At 58.8% G+C, this 20,528-nt stretch overlaps 1 protein-coding gene across 1 annotated transcript in view; it reads right to left on the bottom strand.

The window, feature by feature from the left end:
- LOC124576016 overlaps window positions 1-19,907 on the bottom strand; it is a 28,223-nt gene extending 8,316 nt beyond the window's left edge. The window contains exons 1-2 of the mRNA XM_047131200.1: window positions 19,216-19,907; window positions 18,209-18,828 (exon numbers count right to left, since the gene is read on the bottom strand). Of these exons, the coding sequence (XP_046987156.1) occupies window positions 18,209-18,828; window positions 19,216-19,907 (1,312 nt within the window). The remainder of the gene's footprint in view (window positions 1-18,208; window positions 18,829-19,215) is intronic.
- Window positions 19,908-20,528: the final 621 nt, after the last annotated feature.

Raw genomic sequence — 20,528 nt, 5'->3', positions numbered from 1 at the left:
GGCAAGTTGGTGGCCCTGAAAAGGGCCGTTTTGCCGCTCTCGCAACGGAGGAGCCTTCTCCATCCTTCCTTCCATTCCAGAGCCACCTCCTTACTTGGAGCTCGTGTACTTGGTCACCGCCTTCGTGCCCTCGCTCACGGCGTGCTTGGCCAGCTCGCCAGGCAGCAACAGCCGCACAGCGGTCTGGATCTCGCGGGACGTGATGGTCGAGCGCTTGTTGTAGTGCGCCAGGCGAGAAGCCTCGGCCGCAATGCGCTCGAAAATGTCGTTCACGAAGCTGTTCATGATGCTCATCGCCTTCGACGAGATGCCCGTGTCAGGGTGCACCTGCTTCAGCACCTTGTAGATGTAGATGGCATAGCTCTCCTTCCTCTTGCGCTTCTTCTTCTTGTCGCCCTTCGAAATGTTCTTCTGCGCCTTGCCAGCCTTCTTGGCGGCCTTCCCGCTAGTCTTGGGCGGCATCTCGAACCAACGTACGGCAGCAGCAACACCAGTAGCAAGCGCTCCGCTCTAGTCAGCGTCTCCCCACACAGTGGCACCCGCCGACCTGATATGTTTGGGGTATTCTCCCCCTTTTGTTAATTGAAGTACCGGCATCCTATTGATGCCCTGACTTTCGAGATGGTACCTTTAGGTTAAGATTGGCTTTTTGTCTGTATTTGTTTGGGGGTGTTCCCCGGGTATATGAACTGTGTTTGATTAATGATGGTTATGATATGAGTGGATGAAAGTCAGTGTAGCTCGTCATCTGAACTGACGGTGAATGGTGGTGATGGGAGTTCTGTGTGTAGGGAGAATATCTGGTCCCAGGGATCTAATGAGGGGGAAAGGTGAAGAATGAGATGTTTCATAGAATTTCGTTGACTTGATTTTTATGAGATGGTTAAATGTTGGTTGACCTAGCATACCTCTAATTTCCTCATTACTGGAGAACCAGGGGGCATCTGTGATTATTCTAAACGTCTTATTTTGTATCACTTCTAGTGAGGCCAGGTGTGTGTTTGCCGCCATGCTCCACACCTCCGATCCATAAAGAATAACTGGCAAAATTATTGTTTTCCAAATTCGGAGCTTCGCCTCTGTTGATAAGCCCCTGCCCTTAAGAAGGGGATACAGTTGGTAGAGCCGGGCGGAACCTTTGTTTTTGGCCTCTGTTATATGCTGTTTGAACGTGAGATTTTTGTCTATGTTCAGTCCCAGGTATTTTATAACTTTTCTCCATGGGAGTTGTTGTCCATTGTGGTTGAGATTTCTGATGGGTCTTGTTATTTTGTGTGTGAAAATTATGGCTTGGCACTTGTCCGGATTCACTTTTACCTTCCACAAGTTACACCAGTGGTCGACTTTGTTGAGGTGCCGCTGGAGGCTACACGTTATACGATTTATGTTACGCCCGCTGTGGTATAGCGCTGTGTCATCAGCGTAGAGCGCTATGTTCCCACCCGGCTCTTTTGGGATATCATTTGTGAACACGCCGCCAGCCGCCGCCGCACCTTTACCAGCTCGCCCTGTTGCGGCCGCCGACCAATGGGGCGCGCGCGCAACCGGCCGCCGCACCCGAGCCCATAAAGCACCCCCACCCCGGCTGCGCCGGCACGCACTCCGCTGCTCGACTCGCTGCCGCTCGCACCGGTCGTTTTCGTTTCCGTTTCGTGTGCACCGTCGCTAGCCCATCGCCATGTCCGGACGCGGAAAGGGAGGCAAAGTCAAGGGCAAGTCAAAGTCCCGCTCAAGCAGGGCTGGGCTCCAGTTCCCGGTCGGCAGAATCCACCGCCTCCTGCGCAAGGGAAACTACGCAGAGCGCGTCGGCGCCGGGGCGCCCGTCTACCTCGCCGCCGTCATGGAGTACCTCGCGGCTGAGGTGCTCGAGCTGGCCGGAAACGCGGCCCGCGACAACAAGAAGACGCGCATCATCCCGCGCCACCTGCAGCTTGCCATCCGCAACGACGAGGAGCTCAACAAGCTCCTGTCGGGCGTCACCATCGCACAGGGTGGTGTCCTGCCCAACATCCAGGCCGTCCTGCTGCCAAAGAAGACCGAGAAGAAGGCCTAAAGGAGGCCAGGCAATCGCAGCCGCCGCGTGCTCCCCTGCACGCAACGCGCTTTGCCGGCTCGGCCCACAACAATCGGCCCTTTTCAGGGCCACCACACAAACCTACGTCCAAAGCAAAATTTCAGTCGTCCTCGCCGCACCTTGTTTTGTTTTAACTTTGCACCGTCACAGCACAGCCGCCGCCGGCGCACGTCCGCCATCTTGTCGTCCACACAGCCCGTGTGGCCCAAAACACACACACACACACACACACATTTTGCACGGTCGCAGTCGCCTTCCAAACCGACAACGGCAGCAATAATGACCATTGTTAAAGGGAGGCGTGTCGACACACCGCCCTCCACTCCCGCGCGCAACGGCCGTCGACACGAACGAAACAGCTGATCCGGCCGCCTATGCCCACACGCCTTGCCTCGGAAACCCCAACGCCGCCGCCGCAAACAAACACACAGAGCCAAACCACGCAAGCAAATAATCACCGCCTCTCGCACAACAACACACAGCCCGCCATCTCCGTCGCGATCGATACAAAGACACACAATAACAAACACACAAACGAAGCAGCTCCACACACAGCCAGCCACATGACACGTTTCCTTTCCTTCTCCCCTCCCAGTCACATCAAGTCGCTCAAACGGAAAGAAAGAAAGAAACAAACAAACAACACAGCGCACACACGCAGCAACAACAACACAGACTCTTTCGCACTTTTCAACTTCCGAACAGTGTGGTGGCCCTGAAAAGGGCCGTTTTCTAGTCTCTCCCACCCACAAGCACGGCCGCGGGAAGGCCAGCGCCCGCTGCGACGCAGCCTAACCGCCGAAACCGTACAGGGTGCGCCCCTGCCTCTTCAGGGCGTACACCACGTCCATGGCCGTCACAGTCTTGCGCTTGGCGTGCTCAGTGTACGTCACCGCGTCGCGGATCACGTTCTCCAGGAACACCTTCAGCACCCCGCGGGTCTCCTCGTAGATCAGACCAGAGATGCGCTTCACGCCGCCCCTGCGAGCCAGGCGGCGGATGGCGGGCTTCGTGATGCCCTGGATGTTGTCGCGCAACACCTTGCGGTGCCGCTTGGCGCCACCCTTGCCGAGCCCCTTTCCTCCCTTGCCGCGGCCTGTCATCCTTCCTTCCTCGGGCAAAGCAAAACGTGCACAAACAGCAGCTGCAGCGGCTGGCGAGTCGGCTACGGTCTGCGCCCAGCGCGCCCGCCGCCCCCCTATATAGACTCTGGCCCGCCCTCCCCCCACCACGCGCAACCGAGGGCATATAAGCGCAGCACGGAGGCGCGCGGGCCCGTTGTCAAGGCAGCACCGGACGCCGCGCCGCACCTAACCTCCACGCACGCCGCTCCGCTACCGCTACCGCTACCGCCATGGCCCGCACAAAGCAAACGGCCCGCAAGTCCACCGGCGGAAAGGCGCCGCGCAAACAGCTCGCCACCAAGGCGGCGAGGAAGAGCGCGCCCGCCACCGGAGGCGTCAAGAAGCCCCACCGCTACAGGCCGGGCACCGTCGCCCTGCGAGAAATCAGGCGCTACCAGAAGAGCACAGAGCTGCTCATCCGCAAGCTGCCATTCCAGCGCCTAGTGCGCGAGATCGCCCAGGACTTCAAGACCGACCTGCGCTTCCAGAGCTCCGCAGTCATGGCCCTGCAGGAGGCCAGCGAGGCCTACCTCGTCGGCCTCTTCGAAGACACCAACCTGTGCGCAATCCACGCCAAGCGCGTCACCATCATGCCCAAGGACATCCAGCTCGCGCGCCGCATCCGCGGCGAGCGCGCCTAAACCGCGCCGCGGCACCGCACCGCACCGCACCGCACAAACAAAAACGGCCCTTTTCAGGGCCACTAACATCTCTCCGTCGCGAGCAAACTTTGTCGGTCGCCTGCCTCTCGCCCCGCAACCCAAAAACAAAAAAAAACCACCACTTCCCGTCCGTCCGCCACACCCGCTCACTCTGCCTGCCTGCTAGCAGCGCGCAACAATCACACATCATCCCTCCCCGGCGCTCAAAGCGCACAATACCCAACGGCCGACGTCACACCGCACGGGTGGCTGGCCGGCCGCCGCTTTCGTTTCGAAAACAAAAAAAACCCGCACTCCACTCCGACGGCCAACGGCCAGGCAGGCGCGCGCGCTCGCTCGCTCTACGCGCCACCGAAATCCCCGCCGACTCCTTCCACATCTCAACGTGCCCCCCGTTGCAAAACATAACACACACACACACACACACACACAAAGGAACAAAACAAAACAAAGACCAGACACGACTCGACAAGACAGACATCCGAGACGAACGAACGCAGGCAAGCCAACCAACGTATTCAAACAAAACAACGTGACAGAAAAACCAACCGTCGGCCGCCGCCACAAACACGGCGACAATCAACCACGACAACAACAACAACAACACCGCTTACCGCTACCGCCGCCCACACCCGCCACCGACCCCCGCAATCCAACCACCACGGCACGCAAACAGCATCCCCACGGGCATACAGAAACGCCAGACAGACACCCACACCAAACGCAACACGACAATCAAAACCTTCCCCGACGTGCTTTGATGGCCCTGAGAAGGGCCGTTTTGGGCCGCGCGTCTCTTGCGCGCCACTAGACGACGACGGGGGGTGGGGACGACGGAGTCAAGCGCCAAACCCTTCCTTTCTCCCATCTCTTTCTCCTCTACTCTACTTCTTCTTCTTGGGCGAAGCCTTCGCCTTAGACGGCGTCGTCGCCTTCTTCGGGCGCGGCGCCTTCGGCTTCTTCGTCGGAACCTTGGCGGCCTTCTTCGCCTTCGACGGCGACTTGGCCTTGGCCGGCTTGGCCGCAGCCGCCTTCTTCGCACCCGCGGGCGCGGCCGACGCCGCAGACGCCTTCTTGGCGGCGCCCGCCTTCCGACCGGTCGCCGCCTTCACGCCACCAGCCTTCTTTGCGCCGGCCGCACGGGCGCCCTTCTTCTCCTTGCTGGCCGGAGCGGCGCGCTTCTTCTTGGCACCGCCAGCACGAGCCTTGCCGCCCTCGGCCGCCCCCCCGCCGCCGGCGCCGGCAAGCTTGAACGAGCCGGACGCGCCCTTCCCCTTCGTCTGCACCAGCTCGCCCGCCACGACGGCCGACTTGAGGTACTTCTTGATAAACGGCGCCAGCTTCTCCGCGTCCAGCTTGTAGTGCGCGGCTATGTACTTCTTGATCGCCTGCAGCGACGACCCGCCGCGCTCCTTCAGACTCTTGATGGCGGCCGTCACCATCTCAGAGGTGCGCGGGTGCGCAGGCTTGGCGCGCGGCTTCTTCGCAGACGACGCAGACTTGGCCTTCTTCGTAGTGCCGGTGGCGGCGGGTGCCGCAGCAGTCTCGTTCGTAGCCGCCTGATCTGCCATTTCGACGACGCGCGTAACACACAGCGAGAGCGAGCGGGACGGCAGGCAGGCACGCAAGCACAGCACAGCAGCAGAGCAGAGAATCACAAGGCCCAGCCAGTGTCGCGGGCGGGCGCGGACGGCCGAGAGAGCGGCCGCCACTCTGCGCGCCGCCGCGCCGCGCCTCCCGCGCTTGCTACCGCCCAACGTCCGACAGCCTGTGCGGAGCAGCCCCAAACCTGCGCCACAACCGCCCGCGCCTTTCAAACCACCGAGGATGGGGCTACACACAGCCACACCACAGTCGCCAACCAGTCGCCACGGCAGCGCCGCAAACCACGGCCAAACTGCAGCTACCGCGCGCTACAGCCTGGGTCGGCCCGCCGAGAATCGCCGCCCCCGCCCAAATGCCGCCCCCACAGCCCCAGCCGACGACCCGCCACAATGGCCAAACCTTCGGCAAAACTCCCACACCGTCGCCGCGGCAGCCCGGCCAGCGCGGCCGGCGCCACAGCCACACAAGCCGAGGCGTGCGGCGATGACGGCCGTGCAAACGCGCCTCCGCCGCCCCATCGCCTTCCGTCGCCCTCCCGCCGTTTCCCGATCGGCCCGCAGCCGTCGGGCCACATCGCGCGCCGTCCTCCTCCTCTCGCCCGCCAACATTCACAGCCGTTTCTCAACAATTGCCCGCCGCAAACGGACGCCGCCTGCGCAACAGGCGCCGCCGCCCCTCGCCGCTTCCGACCCAACCCCTCGACCGAGGCAAACCGCAATCCGAATCTACAGACCAACCCAATCTGCCGTCAAGCACACACGACAGCCGACCTTACACGTTACGCGTTACACATTACGTTTACACGTCTACGTTAGGTTAGGTTAGGTTAGGTGGACGTGGGTTAGGTTAAGGGGACTTGGGTTAGGTTAAGCGTCAAACTTAGGTTAAGCATTCAAACACGTCAGGCGTCAGAGGTTAGGTTAGGTTAGGTTAGGTTAGGTTAGGTTAGGTTAGGTTAGGTTACACGTTAGGTTAAGGGGTCAGTGCTAGGTTAAGAAGCGTCAAACGTAGGTTAAAAAAGCGTTCAAAAACGTGAGGCGTGAGCCGGACAGCTTACCTTACGTAGACGTTAGGGGCTCACAGGCTGAGCTCACCTCGCCACACCACAGGTTAGGTTCGGTTCGGTTCGCTCGGCTCAGCGTAAAGCGCCGAGGTCAGGGTTACGTTCGTTCACCTTCGGGCGCCACACTTTCGGTTGAAAGGTCGCGACGGGACGACGTCGGCAGGCACGCCGCAAACGAACAAAAACGTACAGACGACGTCGGAAACCGCCGACAGACGGGGGAGCAGCACGACCACGACCAGACACCGAGCGCGAACGAGACACACGCGAACCACCCCCACCGGCCAAAGGGCACCACACAACAACCCAGAGCACCACGTGTCGACACCAGAGCAACCCGCCGCTCACGCGACATGGCTGGCACCGAAGGGCAACCGCCCGCAACTGCGCTTTCCGCGCCGGCCCGGATGCACGTCGTGCTACAACAACACCACTACCGTACACAGCCGCTGTTCACAACATCACTATCAATGGCGCGCCCGCGGCTCGCCGCCGTCGCCGTCGCAGTCGCAGCCCCAACGCCAGCACTTTTGCACCACCATTCACACGCACCGCAACACAGCTCGCCGACACAGCCGAACAAAACAAACACCACACAACAACAGCAACAACGCCGCCGCCTCTACTTGTGCCGGCGACCCACCCCGCCGATGGCGCACCTTTCGCCAGCCGGCAATCGACACACACGCACCCACCCACCGGGGCCCAGTGCAAAAAAAAAAAAAAAAAAAAAAAAAAAAAAACAAAAACACACAAAAACAAAAAAACCAAACAACACAAACGACACGGGAAGCGCACACCGCCACTTCGCGCGCACGCCACCAACCAGTCGTCGTCTCAAAATAACAAACACAAACAAAATAAACTAACAACTAGGGCAACACAAAACAAAAACGCCTCGCACGAACCGCCCACAAAAAGGACAAGCACACGCACAGCCTCTGCTGACGACCACGACGCAGCGGCACGCTGCTCCTGTCCCGCGCCCCGCGCCCCACTCGATTCACAACTCACGCGACACCGTCAACGACGGGCTCGCTTCCCGCAACCTACCACCTTTCCGCCACGACGCACAGCCCCAGCCCCACCCGACGACGCCCGTGGCAACGACTGCACTTTCACCACCGCCTCCCCCTTCCCCCCCAAAACACACACACACACACACAGCCAGCCAAAAACGCACTCGCGACCCACACATGCACGTGCATCGGCACACGCCAACCAGTCAACGTCGACAACCACACGCAAGGCTCGAAACGAAACCGGCGTCCTTCCACGTTGCCATCAAGCTACGCGACACAAGACACAAGGAACCAACACAACAGCCGGCCCCACTAATTCCCACTCTCACGCCGCAAAAAGCACACCGAAACCGCCAAACGCACGCACATTCCCCTTCGCACTGACACCACCGACCGGCTCGCTACCACACACCTCTCGGCAGCCGTTTCACGCCAATTCGCCACACCGCCCACACAGTCGACAAGCGCCCGCCCTGTACGGCACACGCAACGACGCAGCGCAGCAAAGGGCGCCCGCAACACATACCTCTCCGCCGCCCGACGCGCCAACCGCCACACCACACCGCCAGCCACTCGCAAATTGTGCACTGCCACCAGCCACACGTCCAACACGCCGCGCCGCCTCCGGCCACCCGCCAGGGGGCGCTCACGTCCGCGACAACAGCGCGGCCCGCCGGGCCGGGCCGAACCGAACCGAGCCGCCGCTGCTCTGCACTCGGCACGGCCACACCCTGCTGCAGACCGGGCTCGTCCCTCTGTACGCGTCTGCCTGCGCATCAACACAACACGACCTTTTTCTTTTTTTCCTCTCTACCGCCATCCCTTCTTCTCGCGTTTTACTCGTTGTTGCAGCAGCGGCGCACACCTACACATCCACAGCCCCAGCCGAGCCGGCCTCACCTCAGGGCCCGCCGCCAGCGTCTCCTCCTCGGGCACAGGTGCGGTGCTGTGGCCGCCCATCCAACCGCATTGCTGGCCGTCCAGCCACCAGGCGTTCCCACTGCCGCGAGCCACGCCGCGCACCGACCCTGCTGCAGAAAACGAAGCATAGCCAGAGACCGACCGATACACAAAGCAAGCCGTCGCCTCGCCTCTTGTCCTTCCTGCCTTCCTTCCGCCCCCGCCCTTCTCACACCACCGCCTCTCCACTTTCGCCCCCCCCCCCTCCTTTTTTTTTTTTTGTTTTCTTCTTTCTTTCTTTCTTTCTTTGGCCCTCTCTCCTTCCCGCCATGGCGGTTACGGCACCGCCTGCAGCGGCAGATTTTTTGCGCCCACACGCCTACTCCTACCACCATTAACCTTGCCCTGCCCTGCCCATCAACGTCGCAGTCGAACCGACGCTTGCCAACACACTGCCCACGTTCCTTTCTCTTTTCGGCCTACGCCCATTACGCGCCGCCGCCACAGCACCTTCCCTTCCCACAACACACCGACGTCATCACACGCACCCAAAACAGGGGCCACGACCGTGTTCCTCGCCCACTCCCATCCCGCACGGTACGCACATTCCCAACTACTACCGCGCACCCTCCCTTTCCAATCTGTGTGTCTCTGTGTCTGTGTCCTGTCCGCGCGTGACGCCTCTCAACATCCGCCGTCCCCCGTCCCGTTTTCGCCCCCATGCCGTCGTCGCGCCGCCTCCTCCCCGTCCACCGCCGCCCCTGTCCGCCCCGCACCACACCATACACCGCTGCTTGTCCCGGCCGTTGCCACCAAAGGCGCCGACCGCAAACGCGCCACGCCGCAGCCCCCGTGCGTCTCGCGCTCGCTTGCATCTCCGTGCCGACGCTGCCTCTCTTCCCACTCGCACTCGACCTCGACAACACAGTCTTTGGCTCCGCCACTGCGTGTTCCGGTGGTACGCACGCTGCACCACGTATGTATTCATTACCAGAGCGATGGCGAGGCATGACAGCATCTCTGTCTGACCAGAGAGTTCTTTATCGCTGCTAGTCGGCGCTTGGACCGCGCCAGACGACAGTAGTTGCACGCACCGGGTCGCCAGGAACAGTTGTTATATATATTGTAGCGCGAGTCGGGAGAGGTAGTAGTCGGTCGACAGTAGTAGCGGGTGGACGGTTGTACTGAGCGGGCGTCGGCGGCGTGCTCTGCTCGTCTCGCGACTCTGGTCACGGTTCGGGACGATGTATAGTATATTGTGTTATAATCAAAAGGTGGTGTGACGCTGCATTGCGCAAATCTGATAACGTATGTTCATTGTACTTATTTTGTTCAACAACAAAAGCCCCACTATTACTTTTTTTCTAAAGTAACTTTTGTCTCTTAACGAAAAACATTCACTTTTTAAAGACTACTTCCTATGGCATTTCCCTCCAAGGAGTGCAATTAATTACCAGCCAGCACTCATTCATTGCACACAGCTGTGTAAGGGGTATCTACAATTGAGGAGCGGATATAAATGCAATTTTTTGTTTTTTTTTGTTTTTTGTTTTGTGTGTGTGTGTGTTGTAACCTCCCAGCAATATTTAAAATAATGGACAATGTTATTTACGGATGCTAATGGACATTGCGCTAATTGTAACCTCGCCCACAATGAGAGGTATTGAAAATGGCAACAAAAATGTGCAATTCGCAATCTGACTCAAATATAAAGTCTTCACACAACATTTACAAAAGTCCGTTCAGTGACAAGAAACTTCAATTAAACCGAAATATCGGTCTTTGGCCCTGTGCAAAACAATCAGAATTAAAAGTCTTACCTCCGAATAAATGGATGTCACATTTCTGCTCTGGTTGTTGCGCAGCGCTTGGAGGAACTGCATTGCAAATAATAATATTCTCTTTCTTTGTGATTTTAGTGACATTTTTCTTCAAAGAAGTGGAACGAACTCTTTAGTTCAATAAAAGATTAAATGTTTGAAAAATGCTTTTGAAATAAAAATTATTATTGGGGAACTTGTTGGAGAATAATTACAATAAATACAATTTCTCATTATCTAACGATTATATCAATTAACAGTATACCTTATTCACCATCTTGACCAGTGTTGCCGACCGCCTACATCACACAACCGCACTCGGCTGCTACTACTGACCGACCGCTCTGCATGACGACTATTAGCGTACTGCACGCGACGACTACTGACAGAGTACAGCCCTCAACTACACAGACTGACTGACTGACTGAGAACCGCTCGCAACACTCGCGCAGTCCAGCGCAAACTCTCTGGTCACAGATGCTACAATGTCTCGCCATCGCTACTATGTTACATACGTGTTTCAGTGTCTTTTTCATTGGGGTAACGATCTTTGGCTCTTTTTATTCTGAATACAGGGCCAAAGGTCAACGGCTGCTGCCCTTATACAATTTATCAGGTTTCATTATGTCTGTTGCAATGTTACATACGGTTCACTCTTTCATTAATATTATCGTTGGGTTTGTTTTGTAGGGACGTTAACATTCTGGCACATTTTTATTATCATCGGACTCTCTGCTATTTGTGCAGGGAGGTTATACCTGGGTCCATTTCCATTTACATTTTAATATTGATAGACTTTTTGTTTTCTTTTTTGTTTCTTGTTGTTTTTCCTTCTTTTTTTTTGTTGTTTTTTTTCTTTTGTTTTGTTTTTCCCGCTCTCACCACCACCGCCGCATCACGCCTTCCGTTTTCTTGGTTTCTTTTCTGTGCTTCAACATCACCGCGCCCCATTTCCACACCACAGCCATCAGCCTCCAAGACGGGCGGGCGCAGTGTGCCATTTCCGGCGCACAAGCACACCCGTACGGTACTCTCCTCGCCCCCACGCCACCAACAACACAGCGACCACGCGGCTTTCAGGCACGGCACGGCACGGCACCGGCGAAATGCGCCGCCCCCGCCCCTCCGCGCATCCGTCCGTCTCGCCACGTTCACTGACAACCACAACACAACACCGCTCCCCTCCCTGGCAACTCACATTGTTTTTCTCCTCCTCTTTTGCACAAACCACAACGCCGAGCACAGGCGCAAGCCACCCACACCGCGCCCCTCCCCGTCCCGTCTTTGGCCGCCGCTCCTCGTTTCCTCGTTTGCCCCCTCCCATCTCCCGAAATGCCATGCCAGCAGCGTTACGCATGCCCCTCCCCTGTCCACACAACACTACCGCCTAACGAACAGCCTTTTCCGGGCCACATGCAGGGCACGCCCACCTCCAAACGCTGCCAATTCACGGACGCACACACACACTCACTTTCTCGACACCTTTCTGTACGGAGGGTGCGTCATCTCGACCGTGACAGAGTGACGGCAACTATCGACGATCCATTTCCCCCCACTGGTAAAACATGTCCACTAACACCTACATACATCATTCAAGTACACAGACAATAGCATACACACAATGGGAGGGCACACGAACATGGACGGCACGGCACTGTCATACACTCTTCCTCAGAACCATATCAACAAACGTTACGTACATCCGGGAAAGCGAAAGCGAACGCGAAAGCGAAAGCGAAAGCAAAGGCAAAGCCCAATGCAGCCGTCAAAGGTAACGTTCACCACGGCAGACACTTGCAGCCGCGCCGCCGTTAAACGCATTTCAGTGCGGCTCCAATACGCCTCCGACACGGGAACGTTCCGTTGCTCTACGAATGCGTTTCTCCCCTTTTTCCCTTCCTCTCTCTTTTGCCCCCCCTCCTTGCACTCTTGCCTCATTCCTCACGTTCTGCCCAGACATTCGACCGATCAACGTCAACCTTTCGTTACCGTTCTCAGCGCGACGGTGTACAACAGTATGACGGGTGTGCCCAAGACTTCGGTTCAGTTGCGTGACGCCGGTCTATCGCGCCGATCGACAGTTACTCAGGGGGCGACGGATCGGACCACGTCACCGACACACAAAACACTTTCAAACAAACAAATACATACCGGATGGACACAGACAAACACGTGTACAGACATTCGCCAAACAAACGACCACCGCCGCCGCCGCCGTCGTCGTCTAGCGTGCATCTTGAATGACGACATCGGTGTGCGTGCGTCGTACGCAATCAGTCAGACACGGCTATCAAACATCAGAGTCGAATGGTACATCATCGTGCGTGTCGCCGTACACGTACAGTACAATACAACAACAATGCGTCTTAATGGCACGTTCATTTCAACGTCACTCACACACCTCCACGCTGCAGTTACGTCGCACCATTGTCAAACTCGGCGTACAGCAAAGGGAATAGTGGGCGGCAAAAAAACAAAACAAAAACATTTCACATTTCACCCTCGCCATGTATGATGTGCAAAAAAACAAACCCGCAAACGGCCGTCGTTACGGTGACACAAAAGTCGCCGATCGCACTGTCCCCCCTCGCAGACGGGTAACACACACACACACCCCAACAACACCAATGGGTCAAAAACCACGCCAACGAGGCGTGCCACCATTCCACGCCACGGCGACCAACCTCGTGGCCGTACCCCGCGCAACACGCTTTGACGCGCCCCCCCACCCACAATCAAAATGCACACATACATCACAGCCGTCCACACACACAAACAACAACAACAATTCCGCCCTTCCCGCAAAAGGCAAGTTGGTGGCCCTGAAAAGGGCCGTTTTGCCGCTCTCGCAACGGAGGAGCCTTCTCCATCCTTCCTTCCATTCCAGAGCCACCTCCTTACTTGGAGCTCGTGTACTTGGTCACCGCCTTCGTGCCCTCGCTCACGGCGTGCTTGGCCAGCTCGCCAGGCAGCAACAGCCGCACAGCGGTCTGGATCTCGCGGGACGTGATGGTCGAGCGCTTGTTGTAGTGCGCCAGGCGAGAAGCCTCGGCCGCAATGCGCTCGAAAATGTCGTTCACGAAGCTGTTCATGATGCTCATCGCCTTCGACGAGATGCCCGTGTCAGGGTGCACCTGCTTCAGCACCTTGTAGATGTAGATGGCATAGCTCTCCTTCCTCTTGCGCTTCTTCTTCTTGTCGCCCTTCGAAATGTTCTTCTGCGCCTTGCCAGCCTTCTTGGCGGCCTTCCCGCTAGTCTTGGGCGGCATCTCGAACCAACGTACGGCAGCAGCAACACCAGTAGCAAGCGCTCCGCTCTAGTCAGCGTCTCCCCACACAGTGGCACCCGCCGCCAGCCGCCGCCGCACCTTTACCAGCTCGCCCTGTTGCGGCCGCCGACCAATGGGGCGCGCGCGCAACCGGCCGCCGCACCCGAGCCCATAAACCACCCCCACCCCGGCTGCGCCGGCACGCACTCCGCTGCTCGACTCGCTGCCGCTCGCACCGGTCGTTTTCGTTTCCGTTTCGTGTGCACCGTCGCTAGCCCATCGCCATGTCCGGACGCGGAAAGGGAGGCAAAGTCAAGGGCAAGTCAAAGTCCCGCTCAAGCAGGGCTGGGCTCCAGTTCCCGGTCGGCAGAATCCACCGCCTCCTGCGCAAGGGAAACTACGCAGAGCGCGTCGGCGCCGGGGCGCCCGTCTACCTCGCCGCCGTCATGGAGTACCTCGCGGCTGAGGTGCTCGAGCTGGCCGGAAACGCGGCCCGCGACAACAAGAAGACGCGCATCATCCCGCGCCACCTGCAGCTTGCCATCCGCAACGACGAGGAGCTCAACAAGCTCCTGTCGGGCGTCACCATCGCACAGGGTGGTGTCCTGCCCAACATCCAGGCCGTCCTGCTGCCAAAGAAGACCGAGAAGAAGGCCTAAAGGAGGCCAGGCAATCGCAGCCGCCGCGTGCTCCCCTGCACGCAACGCGCTTTGCCGGCTCGGCCCACAACAATCGGCCCTTTTCAGGGCCACCACACAAACCTACGTCCAAAGCAAAATTTCAGTCGTCCTCGCCGCACCTTGTTTTGTTTTAACTTTGCACCGTCACAGCACAGCCGCCGCCGGCGCACGTCCGCCATCTTGTCGTCCACACAGCCCGTGTGGCCCAAAACACACACACACACACACACACACATTTTGCACGGTCGCAGTCGCCTTCCAAACCGACAACGGCAGCAATAATGACCATTGTTAAAGGGAGGCGTGTCGACACACCGCCCTCCACTCCCGCGCGCAACGGCCGTCGACACGAACGAAACAGCTGATCCGGCCGCCTATGCCCACACGCCTTGCCTCGGAAACCCCAACGCCGCCGCCGCAAACAAACACACAGAGCCAAACCACGCAAGCAAATAATCACCGCCTCTCGCACAACAACACACAGCCCGCCATCTCCGTCGCGATCGATACAAAGACACACAATAACAAACACACAAACGAAGCAGCTCCACACACAGCCAGCCACATGACACGTTTCCTTTCCTTCTCCCCTCCCAGTCACATCACGTCGCTCAAACGGAAAGAAAGAAAGAAACAAACAAACAACACAGCGCACACACGCAGCAACAACAACACAGACTCTTTCGCACTTTTCAACTTCCGAACAGTGTGGTGGCCCTGAAAAGGGCCGTTTTCTAGTCTCTCCCACCCACAAGCACGGCCGCGGGAAGGCCAGCGCCCGCTGCGACGCAGCCTAACCGCCGAAACCGTACAGGGTGCGCCCCTGCCTCTTCAGGGCGTACACCACGTCCATGGCCGTCACAGTCTTGCGCTTGGCGTGCTCAGTGTACGTCACCGCGTCGCGGATCACGTTCTCCAGGAACACCTTCAGCACCCCGCGGGTCTCCTCGTAGATCAGACCAGAGATGCGCTTCACGCCGCCCCTGCGAGCCAGGCGGCGGATGGCGGGCTTCGTGATGCCCTGGATGTTGTCGCGCAACACCTTGCGGTGCCGCTTGGCGCCACCCTTGCCGAGCCCCTTTCCTCCCTTGCCGCGGCCTGTCATCCTTCCTTCCTCGGGCAAAGCAAAACGTGCACAAACAGCAGCTGCAGCGGCTGGCGAGTCGGCTACGGTCTGCGCCCAGCGTGGCTCCTTCATGAAGAAACTTCAGTCTTCGAGTAAAGCGGAGTTCACAACATATACATGTTTTGCCTCCCATTAATTCTGGTGGTGCGTCTTCTAGAGGGGATTGGCTTCTGGTTGTTTCCACTCTTTATTCTTCTTCAGTGACAGCCTATGCCGTAAGGAGCTGGGGCCAGCGTGTATTGGCATTGCGCCGTATCTTCTGCCCCAGAGAGCGTATGTACCGGTTCTCGGATTGCCGCGCCTTTTCGTAGAAGCGGCGGGCAACCGTACGGATGTGGTCCTTGACTTTGCGGACCTCAGCGAGGTCGTGCAGTGGTCCAGATGGGAAGTCCCGCGGCAGGTGCAGCGCGAGGCGGAGAGCCCTGTTCTGCAGAGATTGTAGTTTCTTCAGATGGTCGTCTGCCGCATTCCCCCAGACGACAGCCGCGTAATCGAAGACAGGGCGGATTAGCGCCCTGTACAACGTGACGCCCAGTCGCGGAGGAAGAGTCGACGTCGGGTTGAGCAGGGGGTAGAGCTGGAGAAGTCGACCCCTTGCTTTGTTTACGACGCCCTTCACGTGTGGGCCCCAGGTGAGGCGGCGATCGATGGTGACCCCAAGATACTGCGCTGTCGGTCGCCAGTTGACAGGACTGCCTCCAACGACGAGTGGGGGCAGAGCGGCTGGGATGACACGACGGGTTGCAATGAAAAATTGCGTCTTGGCGCCGTTGAACTGGAGTTTCCACTTGACGGCCCAATCGGCTAGGGTGTCGACAGCGTGCTGCAACCTCTGGCGAAGTGTGTCCGCGCGCATACTTCGTGAGTAGAGCGCAGTGTCGTCGGCGTACAGTGCTAGGTGCACACGAGGGACCGCCGGCGTATCAGCCGTGTAGAGCGTGTACAGAATCGGCCCCAAGACCGACCCCTGTGGCACGCCTGCTCTGATGGGACGGACTGTTGACAGGCCAGTTTCTGCACGGACATGAAAAGTCCGTCCATCGAGGAAGGACCGTAGCAGACGGATGTGGGATCCAGGGACCCCCATTTCGAGAAGTTTGAAGAGCAGCCCATCGTGCCAGACGCTGTCAAAAGCGCGCGAGACATCAAGGAAGACTGCTCCGAAGTATTCGCGCCTCTCCAGGGAATCGAAGGCTTCCTCCACGAGTCGGAGAAGTTGGTGCTCCGTAGAGTGGCCCGTACGGAAGCCGAACTGGGCATCTGGGAGTAGAGCTTCGGCGGTGACGTGTTGCTGTAGCCTCTTCAGGTAGATGCGCTCGAAAACTTTCGAGATGGCAGGCAGCAGACTAATTGGGCGATAGCTCTTCGGCTGGCGGAGATCTTTTCCCATCTTAGGAATAGCCACAATCTCAGCATGCTTCCACTGCAGGGGAAAGTGGCCGGTGCGAAAGATCTTGTTGAAGATTGCAGCCAGGCGAGTAGAGGCGTCCTCAGGCAGTTGTTTCAGCATGGCAGGGGAGACGTCGTCAGGGCCTGCAGCTCTCTTTGGATTGAGGGCCTTCAGAGCCGCCGAGACTTCTTCAGGAGTTGTGGCCTCTATGTCATCATCGCCCTCCGTTTCCAGATAGCGAGGGAGCCGGGCAGCGACCATCTCTTCATGTTCTGCGTCCAGTGGATCCTCTACAGGCTTGAAGTTCTCTTCGAAAACATCGGCGAGGGCATCAGCCTTCGCGTTCGGTTCGCAGACAGTTCCGGTTGCAGTTCGGAGAGGCGGCATACGCTGCGTTCGCCGTAGGAAGTGTTTCGTGGTCCTCCAGGCAGACCCGTCGTCAAGCTGAAGAGTCGCCACACGGCTAGCCCACTCCCGGTTGCGGTGATTGTCCACAGCCACCGTGATTTCGCGCCGCATACGGTTGAGTTGCCGTTTGGTGGCGGGGTTCCGTGTACGCTGCCATTCGCGGTACACTCTGTTCTTCTCGGCAATTTGTGCAAGGAGATCGGGGGGCAGCTGTCGAGAGTGGTCCTGGCGCTCGCGTCTGGGCGGAGCCGCTTCATTGACTGCGGCGAGGGCGGCGTCCGTGAAGTGGAGGAGGGAATCTTCAGCTTCTGCGTCGTCGGCAGGAGGCATCCCAGCTAGGGACTCGGTCAGGGTGTGGCGAAAGAGATCCCAGTTGACTCCAGAGAGTGACACCCCACGCCTGGGTAACTGCAGTGGGTCGAGGTCGACGTCAAAAACAACTGGCACATGGTCAGAGGAGAGAACATTCCGTGTCGAGGCGAGGATGCGGTGCGGAATGCCTTTCACGACCCCAAAGTCGACGATGTCCGGTTGTCCATTAGCGGGGAAGATGGTGGGATCATAGGGACCCACTACCACGGCGTCATTGCGATCCACGATTCGGAGGACGCGGCGTCCGTCTCTGTTGGTGAGTCGTGAACGCCAAGCGACGTGCTTGGAGTTATAGTCTCCAGCGATGAACAGCTTGCCTCCGATGGAGAGAAGAGATTCTAAGTCCGCATCTACCCATGGATGCGACGGTGGTTTGTAGATAGCAATGAAGGTTATGGCTCCCGCTGACGTGTGCGCGACAACTCCAGTCGCCTCCAGAGTCACGAGCGGCGGCAGTTGAATCTGGTGGTGACGGATCCCATTCCGTATGTAGATGGCCATACCTCCGCCGGCAGTTGGCCTGTCAGCACGGTAACAGGAGTAGTTCGGCGCTTTGACTGCAATGCCTGGTTTAAGGCGGGTTTCGCTGAGCAGACAGATGTCCACAGCTTCATCGCGAAGAAATTGACGAAATTCGCCAGCTTGTGTGCGTAGACAGAGGGTGTTCCACGCGACGACCGTGAGTCCTCTAACACTTCCCATAATGAGTAATGGAGGAGCGTCTGGTGGCTGCCGGAGCGGCAATCTTCTGTGCAGCGGTCAGGTGCTGCGTGAGGACATCAAGCAGTTTGGTCGTGCTCGCCACAAGCGCGGTGAGTTGAGTAATCAGACTGGCGATGTCCGTGGCGGAGGCGGCAGGAGCCGTATCGTCTCTGGCGCCGACGGAAGTGGCCACCTCTTCGCCACTGTATGTGGCTTCCTCTGGAGCGTTGGTTGTGCGACCCCCCGTCTTGCGCCGGCCGCCGCGGCGTTGGGGGCGTGCATCAGACGTCACGGGTAGGGCAGCAGAGGAGGGGCCCGGTTCCGGGTCCGACGAATTCTGCGCAGGTGGAGTGGCGCAGTTTAGTAGTGGATGGCGTGCCCCTGCGTCTTCAAAAACATCTCGGGTGTGTGAGTCGCCATTGCGGCGACGTGCCTGAGGGCCTGCATGGTCGGCGTCATCGCTGTTGGGTCGGCGGGGCGCCAGTCCTCTGGCGACAACCGTGGCGTGGGAGATTGTAGGTTCAGCCTTGGCAGACTTCTTCTGTTTCGCGGCGACTGGCTGGCCGCGCTGACGAGCACTGGCGCGTCTCCAAGCTTCACAGCCGCGGTAGCTGGCAACGTGAGCGCCCCCACAGAGAGCGCACGTTGGCTGCTGCTTCCGAGGGATGGGGCAGTCCTTCGCTGGGTGTGCACCGGCGCATTTCACACATTTTTCAGGCATGGAGCAATGCCGGGCGACATGGTTGATGCCCTGGCACCGGTAGCACTGAACAGGGCCTCTCTTGGCGCGCAAGTCTTCTGTGGTCACCGAGACGTTGGCGAGTCGTGTGAGCTGGTAGAGCTTCCTGTTCTCGATTGTATCGGTTGCGATGACGAGAAACAGGGGCATGTAGTCACGTGATTTGGGCTGCTTCATCTTGACCACAGTTCTGACACTGAAGTCGAGCTCTTCGAGTTCTTCTTTAATGTGATCCGGCTCCATGTTGAAGGGCAGATGCCGGATGACAATCTTCAGGACGCGGTCCGGTGTGGTGGCGTGAGTGAAGAAAGGGATTGCCCTTTCAGACGCCTCCTGCGTTACGCGTCGGTAGTCGTCTGCTGAGCGCAGCGTAATCTTGTACATGTCTCGTCCGGCGACCTTCACATTGTAGACTGCCGTCGTCCAGCTATTGAGAAGCTGCTGCAGCTGCCGGAAGGTCCCTTCGTATTTCAGAACGATCGGCGGAAGTGGCGCATCCCTCCTTGGCGCCGTGGAAGGGCGCGGCGGGTCCTCAGGGGCATCCTCAAGGGCCGCAAAAGTGTTGGCAGTGGATGCCGGCTCGTGGGTGGACAGCACCCGCCGTCGCGCTGTATGCCGTCGCTTCGGGCGAGTGAATCCGTCAGCATCGTCAGCAGGCGTTTGTTTCGATCGCTTCTCAACCGGGGAGCTGCGCCCGCCGGTAGGGGCTGTATCGTCTTCTCTTCTGCTTTTGCCGGATTGCCGACGAGGCGGTGGTACGCCCGACGGCTCGTCTTCTTCCGACTCCGGAAGCGGAACTGTAAGCGCATCCATAGCGATATCCATCATGTCCTCATTCGTTGCGTGGTCCGTCATAAGTGGGGGGCCAGATGGGGCCGCCGACGTAGCAAGCTCCACCGGACGGCGATCTGCCACACCCTTCGCAGTACGTAGCTCCGTTCGCTTCGACATCTCTCGCGCGAATGCGTGTTCTGCGAACTTCTGCGCCCAGCGCGCCCGCCGCCCCCCTATATAGACTCTGGCCCGCCCTCCCCCCACCACGCGCAACCGAGGGCATATAAGCGCAGCACGGAGGCGCGCGGGCCCGTTGTCAAGGCAGCACCGGACGCCGCGCCGCACCTAACCTCCACGCACGCCGCTCCGCTACCGCTACCGCTACCGCTACCGCCATGGCCCGCACAAAGCAAACGGCCCGCAAGTCCACCGGCGGAAAGGCGCCGCGCAAACAGCTCGCCACCAAGGCGGCGAGGAAGAGCGCGCCCGCCACCGGAGGCGTCAAGAAGCCCCACCGCTACAGGCCGGGCACCGTCGCCCTGCGAGAAATCAGGCGCTACCAGAAGAGCACAGAGCTGCTCATCCGCAAGCTGCCATTCCAGCGCCTAGTGCGCGAGATCGCCCAGGACTTCAAGACCGACCTGCGCTTCCAGAGCTCCGCAGTCATGGCCCTGCAGGAGGCCAGCGAGGCCTACCTCGTCGGCCTCTTCGAAGACACCAACCTGTGCGCAATCCACGCCAAGCGCGTCACCATCATGCCCAAGGACATCCAGCTCGCGCGCCGCATCCGCGGCGAGC

This window comes from Schistocerca americana, unplaced genomic scaffold (assembly GCF_021461395.2).
Source record: "Schistocerca americana isolate TAMUIC-IGC-003095 unplaced genomic scaffold, iqSchAmer2.1 HiC_scaffold_242, whole genome shotgun sequence".
Lineage (NCBI taxonomy): Eukaryota > Metazoa > Arthropoda > Insecta > Orthoptera > Acrididae > Schistocerca > Schistocerca americana.
The sequence above is the reverse complement of the archived record's forward strand: the minus strand, read 5'-3'. Positions and strand labels throughout refer to the sequence as shown.